A 23,610-nucleotide genomic window follows, 5' to 3' on the forward strand; every position below is an offset into this window, starting at 1 on the left:
GTCAGTTAAGCATCTGCCTTTGGCTCATGTCATGATCCCAGGACCCTGGGATGGGGCCCTGTGTCAGGCTCCCTGAGTCTGCTGATCCCTCTCCCTCTGACCGTCCCTCTGCTCATGCTCTCTCAAATAAATAAATAAACTCTTTAAAAAATAAAAGTTGGTGGGCTTGTTCACTCGTGCTAAATGGAACAGCCTTCTCAGCTGAGGATCCTGTCACCCTGACAAGGCATTACTGAATGCAGTGAAGCCTGACTTGGGTTCTGGTTTTGTACCCACCCCCTCCATCCTCTCAAGCCCTAGCTCTTCCTCAGAAATTTGTCTGCAGGTATCTGAAAAGTACTTATGGGTCACAGTAACTGTCAACAATTTCACCAGCTTACTGCAATTTAAAGCCTGAAAAATCACATTTCACTTCAAATCACATTGGCCGCACCGATCTGCATGAATGTGATAAATTCAGAGGTTTAGAATTTCAGAAAGGTTACTTTAAGATATTCCTAACGATCTGAAACTGATTTACCAAAACAGCAGCTTTCTCTAAAATGTTTTGTGCTAAGCTTGCAATGAAGCTTTCATTCTTAGCTATTATCTTTCAAGAAGCACTTTAACAGCTTGCTCCTCCTTCATAGGAATTATCCAGGCCACTCAGGTGAAAGAATAGATTTCCTAAATTCAAAACAGTGCCTAGGTCAGTGGTTCTCAGCCCCGACTGCATATTAGAATCATCTGGGTAGCTTTTTAAAAATAACCACGCCCAGCCCTTTCTGATTAATTGGTCTGGAAAGAACTTGGCATAGTATGTCTTAAAAGCTCCCCAGATGATTCTAATGTACAGACAAGATTAAAAACCACTAGCCTAGGGCGCCTGGGTGGCTCAGTTGGTTAAGCGACTGCCTTCGGCTCAGGTCATGATCCTGGAGTCCCGGGAATCGAGTCCCGCATCGGGCTCCCTGCTCAGCGGGGAGTCTGCTTCTCCCTCTGACCCTCCTCCCTCTCATACTGTCTCTCATTCTCTCTCTCAAATAAATAAATAAAATCTTTAAAAAAAAAAAAAAAAAACCACTAGCCTACAAGAAAGGCTTGGGTGGGGCATCTAACAACACATTCCTTTTCAGGGTCTTAATATGAGCCAAAGACTATCACACTCTCCTCAGCCCAAGGGCTGATAATCTTTAAAAAACAAAACAAAACAAAAACTGGGTAAGGGTGCCTCAGTCTGTTATGCGTCTGTCTTTGGCTCAGGTCATGATCCCACGATCTTGGAACCCAGCAGAGCCCCACAGCAAGGCTAGCTCCCTGCTCAGTGGAGTCTGCTTCTCCTCTACCTCTGCCCCTTCCCCCCCCATGCTCTTGCATATGCACTCTCTCAAATAAATAAAATCTTTAAAAAAAAAAATCAGGTAACAATCTATGTTTACTAAGTAGTCTCATAAAAATAAAATGTCCCATCTCCATGATCTAAAGTCACATTCAATTCTTGCTATCTGGATAAGTTCTCCTAAGTCATTTAGGATCTATAAACCACTGAAATGTTCCAAAAGTCCCAATAATTGAGCACTCAGACTAATCTCCCATACTGCCCCATACACCTGGACAGTACAAAAATTTTTGTCATAGCATATTTTTATTTCTTGGTTTTGAAAGTAGTATCACCAGATCCACCTGTAGTATCAACACCTTCCTTTTTTTCTGTCTAACCTTCAAAAGCCACAGTCCCTTTTTTCCATAAATCCTTCCCAGGTCACATTGGGCTCCAGTGATTTCTTCCTAATGTAAATTTCCAGTCATGACCATATTTTTGGCATGTTAGACTGCCATTTTACCTTTCATCCACTTTAGGCCTATTTTTCTAAGCACCTCAGGGACAAGAACTACTGCTTGCACATAGTGTGTGTGTGACAGTTTCCAGAACGAGGCTCACAATCTATATTTGGGTTCCCATTTATCAAGTTACAACTTTCTGGCCCTATTTACGTCTCCAACTCTTTTTATTGAGCCCTGAGCTCTCACCTCAACTCTAAGACTCCGTTTAATCCAACTAGGACATCCTTCCTACCAAGCATCCTTACGTACTATAATTGACGTCTGAATTTTAAGATTCTACAATGCTTGCTAAACAAAAACTAGATTCCCCTCGGTGTTTTGTTTTGCCCCTTCTACAGACTTATCTCCTTTACTATTTTCCTCTTCCGTTCCCTCAGAATCCAAACTACACTTCTGGCTAGACAACTTCCACAAAGGCTTCCTTGCAGCCTGCAGCCCACCCGAGCCAGTCCCATTCCCCCGCCCAGTGCCCATATCTAAACACTCATTCTCTTTCCTAAGATGGCCGCCACAAAGCGCAGGGAAGGCAGTGCGAGTTCCACCCACAGTTTCACCCCCCAAGGCCACTATCGTTCTGGAGACCCGACGAGAATGGGCCGAAAGACGACAATGGCCCGAGGACGGGGAGCCTGAAGAGTGAGAAGTAGCCAACGCGCGCGGCGGCCGGGGAGGCCTGGGAGGCCGGGCGCAAGGAAGACACACTCCTGCGGAGCCGAGACCAGCGTCACAGGAAGTGGAGGCCCCACCCCCTAACGTCAGGGGCGGAAGTGAGCGTTGCTGGGGCGCGGGTGTGGGGAGAAAGCGACTGTGGGAACGTGTCTCGACCGAGGTAGGAAAGGCGTCCTCGTCTGGCCTGGGGCCTCCGCAAAAAACTCACCTTGAGTTTCCTGGGATACTTTCACCATCTAATATCTTTCCTTTTCCGCCTGCCCGTAGCCTTGGGCCTTGTGGGTTCTCAGTGCTGCTCTTTTGGCTACCCGTAGCTACCCGTAGTCCAGCCACCGTGTGTCCCCTCGAGGGCCTCCCTACCTCCTTTGTCTACATTGTTTTAAGTTAACCACCTTCCCCACCTTCTCCTGTTTAGTCCCATCGCTTAAATCTACTCTGTTTTGTTTAAAGAAAAACGACTGTTTTACTGAGACCTCAGCTCTGTTAAGAGTTTAACCAGTTGCTTCAGCCTACATCCAGCCCCCAAACTTGACTGTTTCGCGTAATTTGTCCGTTTCACCACGGTCTAGTACTAGGGAAAAGGTAAAGAATCGCCCGTTAACAGTTTGGTACGGAGGAGACTTCAGTGGACACGGCTGAATGATGAAGCTATGGATTCCAGTGTTTTAAATCTACTGTAATTAGTCTTTTTGCCCCCAGAGTTTAGGGTGGCTTTCCATAAGTTGCTGAATCTGGCGCTGATTGTTTCTCTAAACACCCTAAAATCAAGGAACATAATACTTGGTTCTTACTTCCAAACGTCTTATTTTTTATAAAAAAAAAAAGTGTGAAGTAACTGTATAAGTAAAACTTGTCAAAAGGAAGTTCAGAATTTCTTAATCCAGATATGAAAAATATTTTTTTACAACAGTTTCGTCAGTAAATGTCATTAACAAATGGGCTGTGGAGCAAATTACCAAACTAGAGTTCCAGCTGATCACTTGTATTTCCTACCATAGATTCCAAGGCTGCTTATGTCATAGAATGGGGGGAAGGGGTGTGGAACTGTATGAAGGGCCAAAGGAGAGCTTGCTCTAGAGGCAACAGCTGTAAATCTAGCTAATTTTCAGAAGTTTCCTATGAGAATGGTTTTATATAAATTTAGTTTTTTCCCATAATGATTAGTTTATTTAATCACAGTGCTAAATAGGGGGAGATCTTTGGTAGAAGAGGATTCAAACTACAGAATCATTTCTTGTCTTAATCTTCCACATTTCTGTTACAGACTTGTTCTTTTATTACTGTGTTATCCATAAAATGGATATTTCTTAAATCCTAACACTCAGAAGTTTTCCCTCAATGCTTAGAAGGAGTACTAACTAGAGAAACTTAACCAAGCCTATCCATTTTAGTATAGGGGATTGGTGGAGGAGAGGGGAGGTGAAGCATCACTGCAGTAGGTGTGACGCTTCCTGATCATGTTTAGAAAAGTCATAGAAATAGTAAGCTAGGGGCGCCTGGGTGGCTCAGTCGTTGGGCGTCTGCCTTCGGCTCAGGTCATGATCCCAGGGTGCTGGGATCGAGCCCCGCATCGGGCTCCCTGCTCAGCGGGGGGCCTGCTTCTCCCTCTCCCACTCCCCCTGCTTGTGTTCCCTCTCTCGCTGTGTCTCTCTCTGTCAAATAAATAAATAAAATCTTTAAAAAAATAAATAAATAAAATAGTACCCTATTCTTACGTTTATCCTAAAGTTTAAATAGTAATTCTCTTGTGGTCTTGACTTGCCCCCTTTAATGTTAAATAGCATCGAACCCTAATGGATGGTAAACAGTGACAGGTTGTTGAAATGGCACTTAAAGTAGACTATCTTATCACCTGAATACACTTTAAATTAGTAGTCCTGTTTACTGAACCACTGCTTTTTTTTTTTCCCCCTCAGCGCTTGGATTCAGCTTCTTCATTTCCAGCATGGAAGAAACTTACAGTATGTATTTCTTATTGCTTTTAGAGAATAAGTTAAATTCTTTACATATAGTTTTATGTCTGACAAGACTTTTAGTGTTTTGGGAAAGATTCACATTTCTCCCTCAACTGCTGAGGATGTCTGTGTGGTAGTAGAGAAGTTCCCAAATTTGAAATAAGACACTTGAAATTATCAAGCTTTGGAAAGGCTACAGTTGGGACATCTGTGTTAAACTATATTTTTATTAAATGAAACATAATTTTGCAGGGCTTCAGTTTCTCCTATTAAGGACAAGGGGATAGTAACCTCTGTTTCCTATTTTGAGAGACAATATGATATTCATAATAATGCTGATACACATTGAGTTCTTGGGGTTAAAGAAATCCTAGGAAGAATTCTTATTTCTCAAGTGATCCAGGAACCTTAGATGGCCCAAGAAGTCAGAAGGGAGCTAGCATCTAGAATCATACAAATGTAGAAACAAAAGAGACCCCAAAAATCATTTCATTTAACGTTTGGATTTTACATGGGAGAAAATAGAACCTAGATTAACGATTTGCCCAAGGTTACATAGTTAGAGACAGAGTCATATGTTGTTCATATGTAATGCCACACTTGATACCATAAGGCACTATGGTTTCTAAGCCCTGACCAAGTTTAAGGAACATCTGCATCAATGAGTGGATGAAACTTGTCAACAGGGCCTACACTGTGTCTTACTTGCTGTATTGTTCAGAGTCTCTTTGGAGTTAATAAGTTCCAACTAAAGGATATTTTTTAGTCCCATTCTACCTTCAAGGAAGGGTCCAGTAGAATCTTAATCATCGAGGGGCGCCTGGGTGGCTCAGTCGGTTAAGCGACTGCCTTCAGCTCAGGTCATGATCCCAGGGTCCTGGGATTGAGCCCCGCGTCGGGCTCCCTGCTCAACGGGGAGTCTGCTTCTCCCTTTCCCTCTGCCTGCCACTTCTCCTAGCCTGTTCTCTCTCTCTGTGTGTCAAATAAATAAATAAAATCTTTAAAAAAAAAAAAGAATCTTAATCATCGATATATAGAAACTACATGGAAATAGTCTTCATTAAATATCTATATCAGAGGTTCTCAAACTTGAGCATGCAGCAAGATCACCCACGGAGCTCGTTAAAACTCAGGTTGCTGGACTTACCCCAGAATTTCTTTTTGTTTGTTTGGTTTTGGGTTTTTTTTTGTGTTTTGTCATTGTTGTTTACCCCCAGACTTTCTGATTCAGAAGATCTGGGACCCAAGAATTTGCAATTCTAATATGTTCTCAGTTGAGGCTGCTGATCTGAGGACCACACTTTGAGAATCATTGATCTAGAAGACTGATTCTCCTTGGTCTTCCTTAGGGTTCTCTCCCCTACCTCCTTAATTTTTTTCAAGATATTTTAATGTAGGAGTGCCTGGGTGGCTCAGTTGGTTTGGTGTCTGCCTTCAGCTCAGGTCATGCTCCCCAAGGATCCCCTGGGATTGAGCCCCACGTTGGGCTCTCTGCTTGGTGGGGAGCCTGCTTCTCCCTCTCTGTCTGCCCCTCTTGTGTGCTCTCTCTCTCTCTCTCTCTCAAATAAATAAATAAAATATTTTTTAAAAAGATATTTTAATGTAAACCTGGAATTCCATGTGAGATAGGTAGATTTATATTTATTCTTGGAAGCTTACTACTCTCTATTAAATTAGAAAACAACAGCTCCCCTTTATGTCTCTCATTCTTTACTTTTTTCAGCCATAATTTTTTTCTTAGAAAAATATCACCTGGGAGTTGTTAGAAATGCACAATCTCTGGGCCCCATCCCAGACCTATTGAATCAGAATCTGCATTTTAGCACAGACCCCAAGTAACTTAACACTGCCTTAGGATATACTTGACCTTCTTCCCAAATTGACCTTAAACTATAACCTTAATCTGATCTAAAGATCTCCAGCTTCTGTTTGGGGCTGTACCTCTTAACTGATGATACTTTTGTCAAGTCTAGTTCCCTATTTCTATGAAGTTTCCTCCATTTCTCACCGTGGGTTTCAGGCCCTACCCAGGAGTGAGAAACATCTGGGTATTATGCTAAGCAAAATAAGTCAATCAGAGAAAGACATGTATCATATGACCTCACTGATGTGAGGAATTCTTAATCTCAGGAAACAAACTGAGGTTTGCTGGAGTGGTGGGGGGTGGGATGGATGGGGTGACTGGGTGATAGACATGGGGGAGGGTATGTGCTATGGTGAGCGCTGTGAATTGTCTAAGACTGTTGAATCACAGACCTGTATCTCTGAAACAAATAATACATTATATGTTAAAAAAAAAAAAAAGATAGCAGGAAGGGAAGAATGAAGGGAGGGAAATCGGAGAGGGAGACGAACCATGAGAGACTATGGACTCTGAGAAACAAGCTGAGGGTTCTAGAGGGGAGGGGGGTGGGGGATGGGTTAGCCCGGTGATGGGTATTAAAGAGGGCACGTACTGCATGGAGCACTGGGTGTTGTATGCAAACAATGAATCATAGAACACTACATCAAAAACTAATGATGTAATGTATGGTGATTAACATAACATAATAATTTTTTAAAAATAGTTTAAAAAAAAAACATCTGAGTCTATGCTTTTGGAGAGAGCTTGTCCACAGGGCCTACTCTGTTTTCCAAATTAAGTTATATTGCCAAAAAGCCAGATAGAATTTTTGATGAGCAGTTTGATAGTATTTATTACAAGTATTTATTACAAGTATAAAGTATTTGTTACTTTAAATGCACATATACTTCAATGCAGCACTCTTAGGTATCTGCCCAAGTGAAATACTCCTCGTACACAAAGAAGTATATACCAGATTGTTAGTCACAGCATTTTATATAATAATAAAAAACTGGAAATGACCTGAATGTCCATCAGTAAGAGAAATGATTAAGAATCTATGGCAGGGGTGTCTCGGTGGCTCAGATGGTTAAGCGTCTGCCTTCAGCTCAGGTCATGATCCCCCCTGGGATCGAGCCCCACGTCGGGCTCCCTGCTTCTCCCCCTGCTCATGCTCTCTCTCTCTGTATCTCTGTGTCTCAAATGAATAAATTTTTTTTTAAATCTTAAAAAAAAAAAAAATCTATGGGGCACCTGGGTGGCTCAGATGGTTGAGCGTCTGCCTTCGGCTCGGTTCATGATCTCCGGGTCCTGGGATCGGCCCCGCGTCAGGCCCCCGGCTCAGCAGGGAGCCTGTTTCTCTGCCTCTGCCTCTCCCCCCTGCTTGTGCTCTCTCTGTCTCTCTCCCTTTCAAATGAATAAATAAAATCATTAAAAAAAAAAAAGAATCTATGGCAAATCCGTATGCAGCACTGAAATATTCCTGTTTGGGTTTGGTTTGGTTTTGGGTTTTTTGTTTGTTTGTTTGTTTTATATTCTTTTTATATCCTGACATAGAAGGAGCTCCAGGATATATTAAGTTAAAAAAAAGAAAAAACAAGTGGGGCACTTGGCTGGCTCAGTTGGAAGAGCATACAACTCTTGATCTCAGGGTCATGAGCTCAAGCCCCACATTGGGGGTAGAGATTACTAAAAAATATAAATAAAAACTTTAAAAAATTAGCAAAATAGGTACAGGAAATCCTGTCACATGCTACAATATGGATGAACCTTGAGAACATTATGCCAAATGAAATAAGTCAGTCAAAAAAAGACATACACTATGATTTTACTTATATGAAGTATCTGGAATAGACTCATAGAAACAAGAAGTAGAATTAGTGGTTGCCAGGGATTGGGAAGAGGAGAGAATAGGGAATTATTGCTTAATGGGTATCGAGTTTCAGTTTTGCAAGATGAAAAATTCTGGAAACTGGTTGCATAACAGTGTGAATATACTTAACACTACCTAATTATACACTTAAAATTGGTTAAGGTGGTAAATTTTATGTTACATATTTTTATCACCATTAAAATTTTTTTAATTAAAAGTAAAATAAAATTTTTTAAATCTAGAAAACCAGTTTAGAGCTAACCTAAGTTACCAGAGGCCAGGAAGTAAAACCATTGTGATAGGAAGTCGTCATTATCAACTCTGATATATGTCACTGTATAGGCAGTATAATGTGTATGAATCATAAGGTATGTCTAGTCTGTCAGCTGCTGACATGACCTAACATTTGCTCATGATGGAATGGATTAAATGAAGGGAAACTAATAAGAATTTTATCTGTAAACTCTCCCTGGGTGTCCTGAAGCTTCAGAAATATGAAAAGATTGCTGGTCAGGATGAGCCTGGTCCAATAAACTTTCCTGTCCTCTAAGACTTTCCCTTCCTATTCATTCTGTCCTTCAAGTCACCTTTCTGGCTCATTTGCATCACGATCATGGTTAGCAATTTTTTGCATGTTTACCACTCTTCCAATGAAACTGTCTGTTTCAATTCCCCACTGGCTTCTGATTTTCATAGCAGTCTCCTGGTTTATAAGCTCCTTATCAAATGTGAATTGTTTATCTTATTCCACTTTTATCATTACCTTCAATGATGGTAACAGCATTTTATTAGGTTGCCTCTTGTCCTCATAATACACTCAGAATGTGCTTAACCCTTTTAATTTCCCTTCATTAATCAAGCTTGCTAAAATTTGTAAAGCCTATGGGTAGCTTTACACATTTAAAGAAACTTAAGTAACTATGTAGAGATGATTCCTGAAAGTATAGTCTTTTTTTTTTTTTTTTTTTTTTAATTTGACAGCACAAGCAGGGGGAGTGGCAGACAGAGGGAAGGGGAGAAGCAGGCTCCCCACAGAGCGGGGGGAGCCCGATGTGGGACTCTATCCCGGGACTCCGGGATCATGACCTGAGCCGAAGGCAGTCGCTTAACCAACTGAGCCACCCAGGTGCCTGAAAATATAGTCTTCTAAGAGAAGTTTTAAATAGCATGGTCTAGGTTAGGGGCTTTCTTTCACAGAGCAGCTCCATATGTCTGCAGTTGTCTTAAATTTAGGACGTTCTGTTTTTGCAGATTATTTTTTTTATCTGCCCAATTTGATAATCACTAGATTAAAGAATTCTCTGATTTTTTTCTCATCTGTGTGCCAAACTATGAAAAGTAAAACCACCTATCTGATAAAGGTATTGGTTTCTTTTGAGAGGTATCTAGAGTAACCAAGATTAGGAACTACTTATAGTAGTAAATCCAAGCAGACAGATGAAAAAGAAATCACCTATCAAGCTTCCATAGAGCTTATAACTGATCTAGAGCAGTCCTTATGAACTTTTTTCATGCCATAACATACTAGTCAATAGGCAAGAATGCTGGCAGAGGGGAGTAACTGCCCTCAACTTGCCCTAGAAGTGACTGGTAGGGGGTGGGGGAGCATGTGCAGAGGTACCCCGCACTGGTATATTGGCACACCATCCATTCTAACTTTAGCATACTGGTTAAGAGGCTTTGGTTAGGCTAGCTAGATATAAGAATGACCCTGAATTAGCACGTCTAGAAGGGAAAAAAGGGTATCATTTCATTTAACTTTATTGTTGTTTTCATTGTTGGTTGCCCTTAGTATAAAACAAATTTATGTACAACCAGATATGAACTAAGATCCTATCCCATGACAGCTTGTTTTGCTGTACTTACAAAGATTTGGTGGTAATACAGTTTTATCTTCCCGGAGTTACATTTTCGTGTTTAAATGTTTAGTCACCCTTTTTTTTTTTTTTAATTCCAAGTTGTTGTTAGACTGTCCTGTTCTATTCTTATAGATTCTGTTTAAAAATCCAGTGTGCCTGGAATACTGTAGTTTTACAAAGGTTTAAAGCTTAAGCTTTATGTTTATCCTACTCTTCTCTCTTTCAGTCGATTCCCTGGACCCTGAAAAGCTATTACAATGCCCCTATGATAAAAACCACCAGATCAGGGCCTGCAGGTTTCCTTATCATCTTATCAAGTGCAGAAAGGTAAGGCATTATTTTCATAATTTGCCTTGTAATGACCTCTTGAGTTCTTTTAAAAAGCCAAATTTTGTGAATATCATATAATTTTAGCAAAAATGTTTTAATTTAATGCCGGACTTGTTTTAGTAATCTGCTTTTGTGTTAAATACCAACATTTACAGAAAGGAGTTTATTTCTTGAGTACATAGCTTTTTCTTGTTTTTGTTTTTTTTTTCTCCCTAACTAGTGACAAAGCGCCCTCTATATACTCTTCTCACACTTCATAAAACAGAGGAAAAACTAATTTTTGCTAGCAATGAGAAATCCCTCTTGCCTTGTGAATTTGATGTGTTCATTGTCCTGATAAGGATTGAGTGCCATAATACACTTAATTCTGATTTCTTTTTGTTTGGAAATTTTAGAGAAGTTGAACAGCTAGAGGTTAGCCTAAGAAAAGATTATTCCTAAAAATAACGGTTTCTCCAAGTTTCAGTCTTCGGTTGAAGCATCTTTTGGTGGGGGACAACTAATCAGAGTTTGAGTTTTTTTTCTCTGGTCACTCTTTTGTAGTCTTAGATATAAACTACTTTAATGCTGGCACACTAATTGAGGCACTTGGAAAGGATTGTTAGAATACAGATGTCGGATACAAAGGCCAAAGGTCGGGGCTCCTGGGTGGCTCAGTCGTTAAGCGTCTGCCTTCGGCTCAGGTCATGATCTCAGGGTCCTGGGATCGAGCCCCGCATCGCATCGGGCTCCCTGCTCAGCGGGAAGCCTGCTTCTCCCTCTCCCACTCCCCCTGCTTGTGTTCCCTCTCTCGCTGTGTCTCTCTCTGTCAAATAAATAAAATCTTTAAAAAAAAAAAAAGATACTCTAATATTAAAAAAAATTTAAAAAAAAACAAAGGCCAAAGGTCTGCAGGATTTATGCTTGGACAGCATTTTTGGTATTTAATCCAAACTGCATACAATTCATGTATGCATTAACATCCTTTAAAGGGTGTTTCTCTTGCAGTCCTCATGACATGATTATCATGCCTTTGTTGATCATTTCTGCAGCTCTTTTAAATCTCTAGAGCAAAGATCCCTTAAAGTTGAACCTGGATAATGTGGACCAGCAGATACCACCACGACTTGCTTCCCTAGGATTGCAAACATGTCCCTAAGGATAAAGGTTGGGAAAGGAAACTAAGCAATAAAAAGACACATTGTCTTGGGGCACCTGGGTGGCTCAGTTGGTTGGGCGACTGCCTTCGGCTCAGGTCATGATTCTGGAGTCCCAGGATCGAGTTCCGCATCGGGCTCCCTGCTCGGCGGGGAGTCTGCTTCTCCCTCTGACCCTCCTCCCTCTCATGCTCTCTGTCTCTCATTCTCTCTCTCTCAAATAAATAAATAAAATCTTAAAAAAACAACAACAAAAAAAGACACATTGTCTTTAACTCCTTTTTTTTTTTTTTTTTTTAAAGAGAGTGAGAAAGCCCGTGCATTCAGGGAGGAGGGTGGGGCAGAGGGAGAGAGATAATCTTAAGCAGTCTCCATGCCCAGGTCAGAGCCCAACCCAGGGCTCCATCTCACGACCCTGAGATCATGACCTGAGCTGAAATCAAGAGTCAGACGTTTAACCAACTGAGCCACCCAGGCACCCCTTTAATTCCCCTCTTCTAATGCTCTTAATCTTTGACCACAAAAATCTTTGCATTGGAATGCTCAGTATCCCTTACGAAAATCATGAAGATAACTGTCCTTATAATTTTCTTCATCCTCTATTTTTTCTTAGCATCCTTCCACTTCACATTATTTTTACTTTTTTGAATATTATTTGTGATAAATGTTTTGCTTCTAATAAATCAGCTTCTTAATTCCTGGTAGCTTACTATAGGATTTGATATACAATAAACCCTTTGTTTTTTTTTGTTTTGTTTTAAAACAGAGAACTTGATCAGCAGAGTAGACGCTCACATTTGGGCTTTTCCTTAGTGAAATAGCTGAAATAAAGGCCCAATTGTTCACAGCCTCATTTCAGGCATCCTTACTTGAAATAAGCATTCCTGTGTTAATCTGAAAACTCACTGGTCGGGTTCTTCTGCGGCTCCCTCCCCACCGCTGTTTTCCAGCACTACTGCATGGCAGTAGCAGGGGCGCTACCGCAGTGCAGACTAAGAGTATGTTTTCGTGTTACTGTTCCCTGAATATCACCCTTCGGAGACATCCAGAGAGCTCCACCATGACAGGCTGTGCTGCCAGTCTTGGGACCCTGGGAAATATGGTTCAAATACCCAATCCTAAATTCACTGTTTACTCCCCTATAAGCCACTGTAAACCCAGTATCTGTGTTGTCCGTCTCTATGAGCATAAGAAAGAAGCTTACATTTTGATGAGTTTGAGGTCGTCTGTACAGTCTGTGTGAGGAGAAATAATTCATTCCCTCTTAATTTTCTACCATGAGTTTACCTACCATAGTTAAGCCACAAGTTTATTGAGAGATTTTAGGGGAGTCATTTATAGAATAAGGCTAAGCCACTCCCTTTGAACCTGAAGAGAATCAAAGAATTGATAGACCTCTTAATTTTTGTTCCACAGAATCATCCTGATGTCGCAAACAAATTGGCTACTTGTCCCTTCAATGCTCGCCACCAGGTTCCTCGGGCTGAAATCAGTCATCATATCTCAAGCTGTGACGATAAAAGTTGTATTGAGCAGGATGTTGGTAAGACTAGCTAAAAGGTTTCAGTCCTAGAGGTTAGCCCCTTCAGATTTGTATTATGCTCCGTTGTCACCTTAATTTCTTGATTTTTGGCTTTCATCATTTCAGAAGAATAGTACCTTTCTGCCCTTGAGTATTTTATCTCATCAATAAAAGGTTGTCAGGCTGTGTTTATCAGACTGCTTTCTCTTTTGAACAACCTGATCCATCTTACCAGTAATTAATCGAAAAATAAAAATCCTTTTATTGTCATAAACAAAGACAAACAATCTTTGTTTCAGCTTCTTTTTCTTCTGCAAGGGGATAAGACCTCTGCTTAGCTTTCGTAGCATCTCTTTTTCAGAAACAAAGACCTATTAGGCTACCCTGAAACCTTTTAAGCCACTTAACCCCTTTAAACATAATAACCTGACGATGTCCCCTTTTTACATCAGAATCTTTGTTATCTTGCAGTCAACCAAACCAGGAACCTTGGACAAGAGACTCTGGCTGAGAGCACATGGCAGTGCCCTCCTTGCGATGAGGACTGGGATAAAGGTGAAGTGTCTCTACATCTTTTTCTTCACAATGTCTAAATCGCAAGTCATTTGCTTTAGACAGAAGGAAGATTTTCCTTTTTTAGGAACATACCATGTTCGGAACGCCTTATTATTGTTATTGGGCCTCAAAACAAGCACATTCGTATCACTGTGCAGACACGTGGAACAGCCTATCCCTCTTGACTGGAAAAAGCACTTCTTTACATCTGTTTTTTTCCATAAATTGTGTTGTACCATCTGTGTTTGGTTGTTACTGGGCACGTTTATTATTATTTAGGTTGCTTGTGTTTATATCCTTCAATTAAATTCCTGCTACTGTGTCACTTCAGCAGGGTACTTGATCAATCTTTAAATTTCTCTAAACTTAGGTGTATTATTTCCCACCTTACAGATTCAACTAGCATAAACTGGTGTTTTACCTAGGAGTGTCACAAACTGTGTTCTTTCTTTGGCAGATCTGTGGGAACAGACCAGCACCCCATTTGTCTGGGGCACAGCCAACTACTGTGGCAACAACACGTAAGTGAAATGGGCTCATTCCCAGCACTGCCTCCCAAAATCCAAGTGACCTGTTACCAAAAGAAGCCACCAAAGCATGATTTGATCTCTTTCCTTAATGATGTTACTTGGTGGTAACTTAGTCTAGATAGTTTTGATGGGTTATTTTCCTTATTTATTCCTCGATTCATAAAAAGGTCACATGCTTTGTGTTAATCACTATGGGAACACAAAAATACTAGCTTATAGTCTAGCAAGGGAGACAGTGGTACCAGACATTCTTACGTCTAAATTGGGTTTTTTGCTGAGTTGGCATTATTTTAATACTTTGAAAAAATTCTCCAGTGACAGCACTCTGGGTAATTAGTGTCTAAGGAAAAATAATCCTGAAAGTTCTTGATTTGAAATTGGGCAAGCCAGAGTACCTATTGGGTAGGGAAGAAAATGCATCTCTTCTTTCCACTGATTTTGTATCTAATTTGTATCTAAGTGTGGGGCTTGAACTCGTAACCCTGAGATCAAAACCTGAGCTGAGATCAAGAGTCAGACGCTTAACCACTTAACTGACCGAGCCACCCAGGCACCCCTTTATCTAATTTAAATCTATGAGATTTCTCATTACTGCTTCATCTTCAAACTTTGGAAGATCAAGTTTCAGATATTCAGAAATGAGAATATTTATGGATTAGAAAATGAAGGAATGAGATGCTAGACTTCATTTTTCCCCAAATAGAATGCTTATCAATTTTTCTTAGCTCCTAAGATAAGTTAGTAATTGTACATGTACCTTATTTTGTGTGTGCACTAAAATAGAAAAACTTAAAGATGGATCTTAATAGTACAATTTTAATTTTACCTCAGTTCTATGAGATTTGTTGCCTTTGGTTTGGTTGTCTTGGCATTTTATTTTATCTCTTACATTTATTGAGTGAGTTGATGAGCCTGTCATATAACTGAACAGTAGATGGCATTGCTGTTTATCTCAATTTCTGGAAAATGAAAATGGTTAGACCCATCTTAATGCTTGTACAGAACAGTGAGCTTTTCAGAGAAGTAGTAATCATTCTAATTGCAAGAATGTTTTGATGGAAATGTGTTTACATTTCAGAATGTAGTTTGCTGTTTCCTCCCAAATTACAAAACACACATTTTGATTGTCTTGTGTGTGCCTGCCTGAAGAATACAGATATGCTGGCATACGCAGATTTGTCTTTGTTTTTGCAGCCCTGCAAGCAACATAGTTATGGAACCTAAGAGTAACCTGGCTTCAGGCATGCGTGTTCCCAAGTCTCTGCCATATGTTCTGCCATGGAAAAACAGTAAGTGAAATAAAGGCAAAATGTTTTTACTCTTTTCGTTGTGCTAAATACAGTTGGTCTTGATTATTCAGGGACATAGTCAATGTGAACACATTACACTCACATGACCCTGAGAGTGAGTGCCTCCTTAAATTTTGCATTCTGAGCACCTCACTCCCTACACCCTAGGCCCGGCCCTGGTTAGTAACAGGAAATTATGAATAAGAAAGTACAAAATCGCAGAAACCAAAAGAATATTTTCAAGTTGGGATGACCACTGACATCAAATACCTTGGGTAAATTTGGAGACCAATAAAAAGGCTACTGACACTGGGCAGGAGGAAGTCATCCCTGACACTCAAGGCATAATATCAGTAGAAATTGGGATTAGAAATTGGATTGCAGAGACCTAAAAGGAAATGAGTAGAAAGAAAACGAAAGTAATAAGTTATAGGAACTAGCATAAGAATAGTATTCTGATGTCTTCCCTAGACATCAGAAACCGTGCCGAGTAAATAGGTACTAAATTCATATCATATCACCCTGATAAATTCCCACATAGGGAACACCCAAGATACTATCATTTTTATTTAATACAGACTTTCCTAATGTTGCCCCCAAATTCAGATTCCCTTGATGTCAGTCTTTGCTACTATTTGAGCTAATTTTTTAGGTGGCTAGAGGATTCCCTTTAAAACATTTCCCTTTGGATACTTGCATTTCCCAAAAAAATGAGTTCACCACATCATATGCCTAAAGGCTAGATAGGTAATATACTATTCTTTTCCCATGCTCTTGAATAGAATCCAATCACTAATTTTAAATTCTTCCACTTTTATATTGTAATTCAGTATACCCCAAGAATAATAAGTCATTTGTGTTTAGTAAGAATAGGGGAAGGAGTGAATTTCAATTGTCATGGTGTATTTATTTTGAAATATTTCTACTCTATAGATGGAAATGCACAGTAACTGAATATCTCATCAAGTAAGTGTTTCAGTTTTATTTCACTCTCTCTTCAGATGGTAGCAAGATTTAACTGGACATAAAGTAATTTGGGTCCAATTTTCCTTCAGATTATGGTACCAAATTAAAGCTTTGTGTGTGCCTATATTTTTTAAGTATATAGCTTCTGTTATGGCTCTACACGCTAATGAATAGGCATTTACTTGTTAAATTAGAATCCTGTTAACATGCCATGTTGCTTTCCCTAACGTTAGTACACATTGCCTTTTTCCTTTTTTCTTTTTCTTTTTTTTTTATCAAAGTTGCATTCGAGATCTATCATGCCTTTTTAATGGACTGAGATTAATCAGACAGCTGTGCTTCACTGCTCTGCAATTCTTTCCCTGTGCAGTACAGTTTAACACTCAGCAAAAAATTCATACTCTTTTTAATGAGCAGTTAAAAGTTTGGGGTCTCTAAGAAGCTTGCACTGTTGATCTTATCTGAATATTTGATTTAGCAGAATCTCACAAAATCTCTATGAAGAGACTAAAATATTTTACTTTTTACAGATGAAGCCTTTCCTGAGGTAACCCTATATGCCTATGGCAGAGCCAAATTTGATTCTTCAAATGCTGTTTTGGCTGAGGTTGCCCAGCCATATTGCTCCTGCCAAAAGGAATATTATTAAGCTAGGAATGAGACTATATCCCCACTGTCTTGCAGATAGTAGGCCCTCTGTGAATATTTCTTTAAGAGTGAGTAATTGGCCTCTTGCCTTCCAGTTCATTCACTTCCTCTGGACAGTGAAGCAGATGGATCTCCTGTGAGTTAGGGTTCATTTTGTGCCAAAACTGATGTTTCTTCTGGTGAGAAGCAGAAAAGAGATTCCAAAAGCAAACACCCCTTAGCTATGGACGATAATATTTATGTGTTGCTTCTAGGTGCTAGCGATTTTTCTTGGTAAGTTTTTGTTTTGTTTTGTTTAAGATTTTATTTATTTACTTGACAGAGAGAGACACAGTGAGAGAGGGAACACAAGCAGGGGGAGTGGGAGAGGGAGAAGCAGGCTTCCCGCTGAGCAGGGAGCCCGATGTAGGGATCGGGCCCAGGGTCCTGGGATCATGACCTGAGCCGAAGGCAGACGCTTAACGACTGAGCCACCCAGGCGCCCCTCTTGGTAGGTTTTGATGTCAAATTGTTAAATACATGTGGAAACCAGAAAATTGGATTTGGCCCCAGAAGGGAATGAGACACAACAGCACTGGGGTGTGTCAGGAAAACACACACCACCTGGATGAATGGTGAACTTTGAATCCTTCTGACACACTGCACAAGATGCTTGGTTCTCATACAGTACGGATTGCTACATAATAAAAATGGTCCAGGGGCATCTGGCTGGCTCAGTTGGGAGAGCATGCGACTCTTGATCTTGGGGTCGTGAGTTTGAGCCCCACATTGGGTGTAGAGATTACAAGAAAAAAAAAAGTTACTCTAGGTGGCTCAGTCAGTTAAACAGCCAACTCTTGATTTTGGCTCAGGTCATGGTCTCAGGGTCCTGGGATCACCCCGCTGCAGGCTCCCTGCGCAGCGGGGAGTCAGCTTCCCTCTCCCTCTGCCCCTGTCCCCGCTCGCACGTGTGTGCATGGTCTCTCTTTCTCTCTCTCTCTCTCTCTCTCTCAAATAAATAAATCTTTAAAAAAAAAAAAATTACTCTAAGGTGAAAGCCTAGGAGAAGCTTCTATCTCTAACACCTAAGACTAGATACCTTCTCTCCTTGGGAACTTAACTCTTTGCTATTAAACCCCTTACATGCTAAAAATGTATTTTTCTTTATAACCCCTGAGGAATCAGGAGAGAAAAATTATCCTAGGTTAGGTAACAATCCTTAAACAGCCACAAACCTTTTTATCCTCTTAATAAAGTATCATTTTTTGAATGCCGGTTGTTACAGAATTCTCTAGCTTCTTTGAAAAGATACAAAAGAAATAGAAGATAGGACTTATCCCCTTAAGGAACTTAAGTGTGGGTGGAGATTTTCTTGAATGCATATACATGAAGAGGGTTTGTTCACCTTGCACTTGATATGCTTTATCTCGTGTTTTTATCAACAAATCTACTTTTTACTAGATAAGTGTCTCAAAGCAGGTGATACCATATTAATTTTTATTCCCCCAATGTAGTAACAGCTCAAAAAATATTACTGAATTAATGAATAGATAGAACATATGAGAAGAGAAAAAGATCAATATAAGTTAATTGAAATTAATCCAGAATTGTCTGGAGATGTCAATTGTATGGATAGTCAATTCTGATTTTCTGCTCACTCATGAAACTGTTGACACAAGCAGTGTACAGTGAGCTCTATGTAGAATGTTTTTGATTCAATTAACAAGTTTCTGTGTGCTTAGTGGTACTGAAGAGCTAAGGGTCAGAAGGTACTTGGTGTTCTGCCATTAACAATATCAGATTCTTCCAGCTGACCAAGAGATGTTAATCAGGTTGTAGTTGTGTGGCCTATTATCAGATGTAGTTGGTGTTTTTGTCACTGAAAGGAACTAAGAACTCTTTTTTTTCTTTCATTTCCTTGCAGATGCCAGACTCTAGAAGACTCTTGCTTCTTCCTGCTACCAGTGGGTTCTTCGTGGTTTTTTTCCTCCTAATCTAATTATAGAAAGATAAACTGTCTGTGACTTTCAAACTGACAAGTACCTTTTTTTTTTCCTCCATGCTTTGAGTTTTCACTCATTTGATGCAACAAATGAGTTCGAGGGCTGCGGACAGCCCTCAAACTCAGAACTGTTTCAAATAAAGCATCAACGTAGATAGCTTGATAGTTTGGTTAAGTACCTGCAGCCCCAAGATCAGAAATCACATCCCATTTCACATTAATGAAACATAATTATTTAAAGTTATCTTAAAGGATCCAGCTAAAGCAGGCAAGAAACTTGGGTTGGAAAAAGTAACTGTGTATTTGTGTTCTCTGATACACATAGATCAGATTCCTTTTAAAATTTATAGGAATGGTCCTTTTTTGATCAGTGCATCTCCTTATCCAGAGTCTTCAAGACATTGATAGCATTTAGATAGCAAAACACCCCATTCTTGTTTAGAATCTGTAGAACACCTTGCTCCCTGAATATTTCCAGCCTAGAGTAGGTTTCTTTTGTTTCTCTCCCACATTCCAGCTAGAAATTGTACTAGCTGTCAAGCCAGGTGTAGATTATGTAGGAGTGAAGATTGGAATGGAGGAGAGGAACAATTGTATATGTGGAGAAGAGAGAGGCTTTCCACCTATGTGTGAAATTTGATTAAGCTTCAAAGCTTAAATGTGTGATGGCCCTGCTGACTCTCCTGGAATGTGTGTATAAGTTAGATTTCTGAAACACCCAAGGCCCTGGCTAGCCTAGCATTTTGTTGGCCCTTACAAGGAAACTTCATAATCTCCCCAGACCAGTTTTTTGTTTGTTTATATCTGTGCATTTTTGTGTGTGTGTTTTTGTTGGTTGGTTGGTTTTTTTCAGGTTTGGTTTGGTTTGGTTCTAAATCTGTCTGGCAGGGAGTGGGATTGGGGATCTGGTATAGATAAGGACTTGGATGAAGCATAGTGATAATTTCAGAAATGATCCATGTAACATTTTTTGTGAGTAACAGATAAGGAAGAGTGGGCTCTTGTGGAATGCCTTCTTTCATGATATTTACACGAAACAGGATTCTCTCCTAATAGAAGCAGAGCTGTTTATTTAGTTGCAGTCCCTAAAAACGGGTCCAAGATAGCCCCAGTACAATGGTATTTCTGCTTCTAGCTGTGTGATCTTAAGAGAATAACTAGACCATTTCCTCTGGAGAGGGTGATAATGTATTGAAGGGGGGAAAACACCCATTATGCCACTAATTCTGATTATTTGTGTATCAATCAATCCTCACACCAACTTAAGGTTATTTAATAGTCTTATTACTAGAAAATACAAAACCCTTTTGATTTCATTTGGGTGATAACAGAACAAAACTCTTATACTACACTTGTAACCCAGAACTCCTACCTAGTTTAGGTAAAACAAGCAAGGTTGTGAGTCTCATTGCAAAGAATTAGCTGCGTGAATACAACTCAACAAAGGAATCAAATAGAAACCACAAAATCACAAAACATCTAACCATTTCGAGTATGAGTAGGAGAATGCCTACCTGTGTTAATTTTGTTAGCTCACAAAATAAATCCTGTGGTTTCTTCAGTAAACTAATGATTAAAGCAGCCAATTTGTCTGGTCCAGGAGCTTTCTGAGACTGCTTAGGGTGTTTATTGGGCCTAGAATTCACTAGTCTGGATTTAGTTTGCTGGTGATTTTTGGAGATTCCCAAAAACTAGAATAAAGAAGTGACTATTTATAGGTCCGTCAGAATTGGGGAGGAGAAGCTTACCTGTAAGACCCTTTTTTTCAGAGAATGCTTCCCTTTGGAATGTGGACAGGTAAGCAGCTGAATATTCTTTAATTTCAGTTAAAGTCAAGTGTTAATGGGTAAAGGTTAAAAGCAGAGGTGTTTCAAAAGCTTAGCCCAGAGAGCCTTTGAGGCCTGCATTTCGATCTTATCCAGGCCCTCTACACTCTACCCCAAGGAGAGGATTTGCTTTTTTGGAAGATTGCCTTTCTCTGTAGGGGTTCTGGAAGTGCCTTTGTGATTTGCAGATGTTCTCACCAGGAATAAACACATGTAGGTTAAAATGATGCTGAGCTCTCCTGGTAGCTGTACCTGAGCTAAACACGGAGAGTATCTGGATTTAATTTCAAATAATGCACTGCAGTATTCTTTCATTGTGGAGGCAGAGTGGTACCTCCTTGTGTTAGTCCTAATGTCAAACAAAATGGATATACATATATTGGCATTCTTGGGGTCCTGTAGTTTTTACTGTGCCCAGCTCATATTAAGCTCCAAAGTAGGCAGAAACTGAGGAGATAACATTATGCTTATTATTGCCATTTTTAAAGAGGCAGGTTATAAAAATCAAGGCGATTTGTATACTAAATTTAAAATGATTGAAGCAGGACTGGCCTTGGAAAGGAAACCTTTAAGAAAATACTTGTTTTCTTGTGCCAATTCCGTGAGTAGAATAAGGAAAACTACCTATATACCATGAGAAAAATACCGTAGTGACTGCTCATTCTTTTGATCACTGTCTTCCTGGTACCATTAAGGTTCAGAACATATTCACATCCTACTTTACAGCCATGGCCTCTTGAGAGGCCACTGAAGACACATGAACCTGTTACCCATACCCAGTCTCAGGTGACTTTTTATTCCAGCCATACCGAGGTCTGATAAATGCAGACCTGTGTATGAACAGGGCATTTGCCCTTTACACAGCAATTCCACTGCCTGGTCCGACTCACTTAACTTATAAACTTGGTAACTGGTGAGACAAATATAAAAGTTCAGATTGTTTATAGCTAGGAAAAATAGCATCCTAAGGCCGACAGTAACCTTGGAGATCAACCATATGATCAGCAGATTTGCATTTGTGTTTACCTTATTTAAAGATTGTTTTATATAAAAACTAAAATAGCATAAGAATCTTTGAGGAAACATGAAGAAGACAAGTTTAGTTTTATTTTATATATGCACACACACAATTGTATGGAGGAAATAAATCCAGGTTGTATGAAAAGTTGCATATGAACCCAGCCATGTCTCCTCATTTTTATTAAAATACTTGTCACTGAAATAAATATGTTTTCCTAGTTCAGCTGTTTCAGTTCTATTTCCTCAGGCTTGGGTTTCAGGTTTTCACTGGACAGGGTCAGGGGCTTAGCTTATTTAGCTCCTTGTGTTGGTTTTCTCTAGAGTAGAACTTTCTAGCAGAGGTGCAAATTGAAAGTGATGGAAAGTCTTGATCTTGAGATTAGAAACTCCATTGAGATACCCTTTTGTTGAATTGGAGATTTCAACAGAGGAGTCAGTGTTTTAGCTCTATAAAACCCTTGAAAAATAAGCATTTATTATATGGTTCCACTAGGTATGTAACTTTGATGCCCACCCATCATATCTCATATACCCTTGGGGCTGGAAGGGAGCTTAGGGAGCACATAATCCAAAGCTTCATCTTAACATATGAAGAAACAGGCCCTACTCTGGAAAACAGTATGGAGGTTCCTTAAAAAGTTGAAAATAGAGCTACCCTACGACCCAGCAATTGCACTACTGGGTATTTACCCCAAAGATAGAAATGTAGTGATCCGAAGGGGCACGTGCACCCCAATATTTATAACAGCAATGTCCACAATAGCCAAACTATGGAAAGAGCCTAGATGTCCGTCAACAGATGAATGGAGAAAGAAGATGTGGTATATACATACAATGGAATATTATGCAGCCATCAAAAAAAATGAAATCTTGCCATTTGCAACGACGTGGATGGAACTAGAGGGTGTTATGCTAAGCAAAATAAGTCAGTCAGAGAAAGACAAGTATCATATGATCTCACTGATCTGAGGAATTTGAGAAACAAGACAGAGGATAATAGGGGAAGGGAGGGAAGAATGAAACAAGACGAAACCAGAGAGGGAGACAAACCATAAGAGGCTCTTAATCTCAGGAAACAAACTGAGGGCTGCTGGAGTGGAGGGGGCTGGAAGGGATGAGGTGGCTGGGTGATGGACATTGGGGAGGGTATGTACTGTGGTGAGCGCTGTGAATTGTGTAAGACAGATGAATCACAGACCTGTACCCCTGAAACAAATAATACATTATATGTTTAAAAAAAATTAAAAGAAAAACAGGCCCTGTACAAATGTGAGACATAACATTTAAAAAAAAATTATAGGGGCGCCTGGGTGGCTCAGTCGTTAAGCGTCTGCCTTCGGCTCAGGTCATGATCTCAGGGTCTTGGGATCGAGCCCCGCATCGGGCTCCCCGCTCAGCGGGAAGCCTGCTTCTCCCTCTCCCACTCCCCCTGCTTGTGTTCCCTCTCTCACTGTGTCTCTCTCTGTCAAATAAATAAAATCTTAAAAAATAAATAAATAAAATAAATTATAAACGCAAAATTCAAGACAGTGGTTATCTTCAGGGGAGAAGCCGGGGGGATGGGACCAGGAAAAAACACAGTGTATTAATATTCTGTTCAGTAAGTTGGATGGTAGCTTTCGTGGTATTTATCCTTTTTTTTTTAAAGATTTTATTTGACAGAGAGAGAGCACACAAGCAGGCAGAGGGAGAGGGAGAAGCAGGCTCCCTGCTGAGCAGAGAGCCCAGCGCGGGGACCCAATCCCAGGACTCTGGGATCATGACCCAAGCTGAAAGCAGTCATT

The 23,610-nt window shown here is 40.1% G+C and overlaps 1 protein-coding gene across 1 annotated transcript; it reads left to right on the plus strand.

Moving 5' to 3' along the window:
* Positions 1-2,610: 2,610 nt before the first annotated feature.
* Positions 2,611-19,043, plus strand: GTSF1 (gametocyte specific factor 1). The gene is made up of 9 exons (XM_021686795.2): positions 2,611-2,653; positions 4,410-4,454; positions 10,250-10,350; positions 12,906-13,032; positions 13,483-13,566; positions 14,024-14,087; positions 15,291-15,385; positions 16,319-16,351; positions 18,903-19,043. The coding sequence occupies exons 2-8, from the start codon at positions 4,439-4,441 to the stop codon at positions 16,333-16,335; spliced, it is 504 nt and encodes a 167-aa protein (XP_021542470.1). The 5' UTR covers positions 2,611-2,653; positions 4,410-4,438; the 3' UTR covers positions 16,336-16,351; positions 18,903-19,043.
* Positions 19,044-23,610: the final 4,567 nt, after the last annotated feature.

The sequence above is a fragment of the Neomonachus schauinslandi genome, chromosome 5 (genome assembly GCF_002201575.2).
Source record: "Neomonachus schauinslandi chromosome 5, ASM220157v2, whole genome shotgun sequence".
NCBI lineage: Eukaryota > Metazoa > Chordata > Mammalia > Carnivora > Phocidae > Neomonachus > Neomonachus schauinslandi.

What these genes read in the sequence shown, in the direction of transcription:
- GTSF1 (XM_021686795.2), top strand. An exon ending in TTGTATTGAGCAGGATGTTG is followed by an intron (nt 13,033 to 13,482) that starts GTAAGACTAGCT and finishes GTTATCTTGCAG; the next exon opens with TCAACCAAACCAGGAACCTT. An exon ending in CGATGAGGACTGGGATAAAG is followed by an intron (nt 13,567 to 14,023) that starts GTGAAGTGTCTC and finishes TTTCTTTGGCAG; the next exon opens with ATCTGTGGGAACAGACCAGC.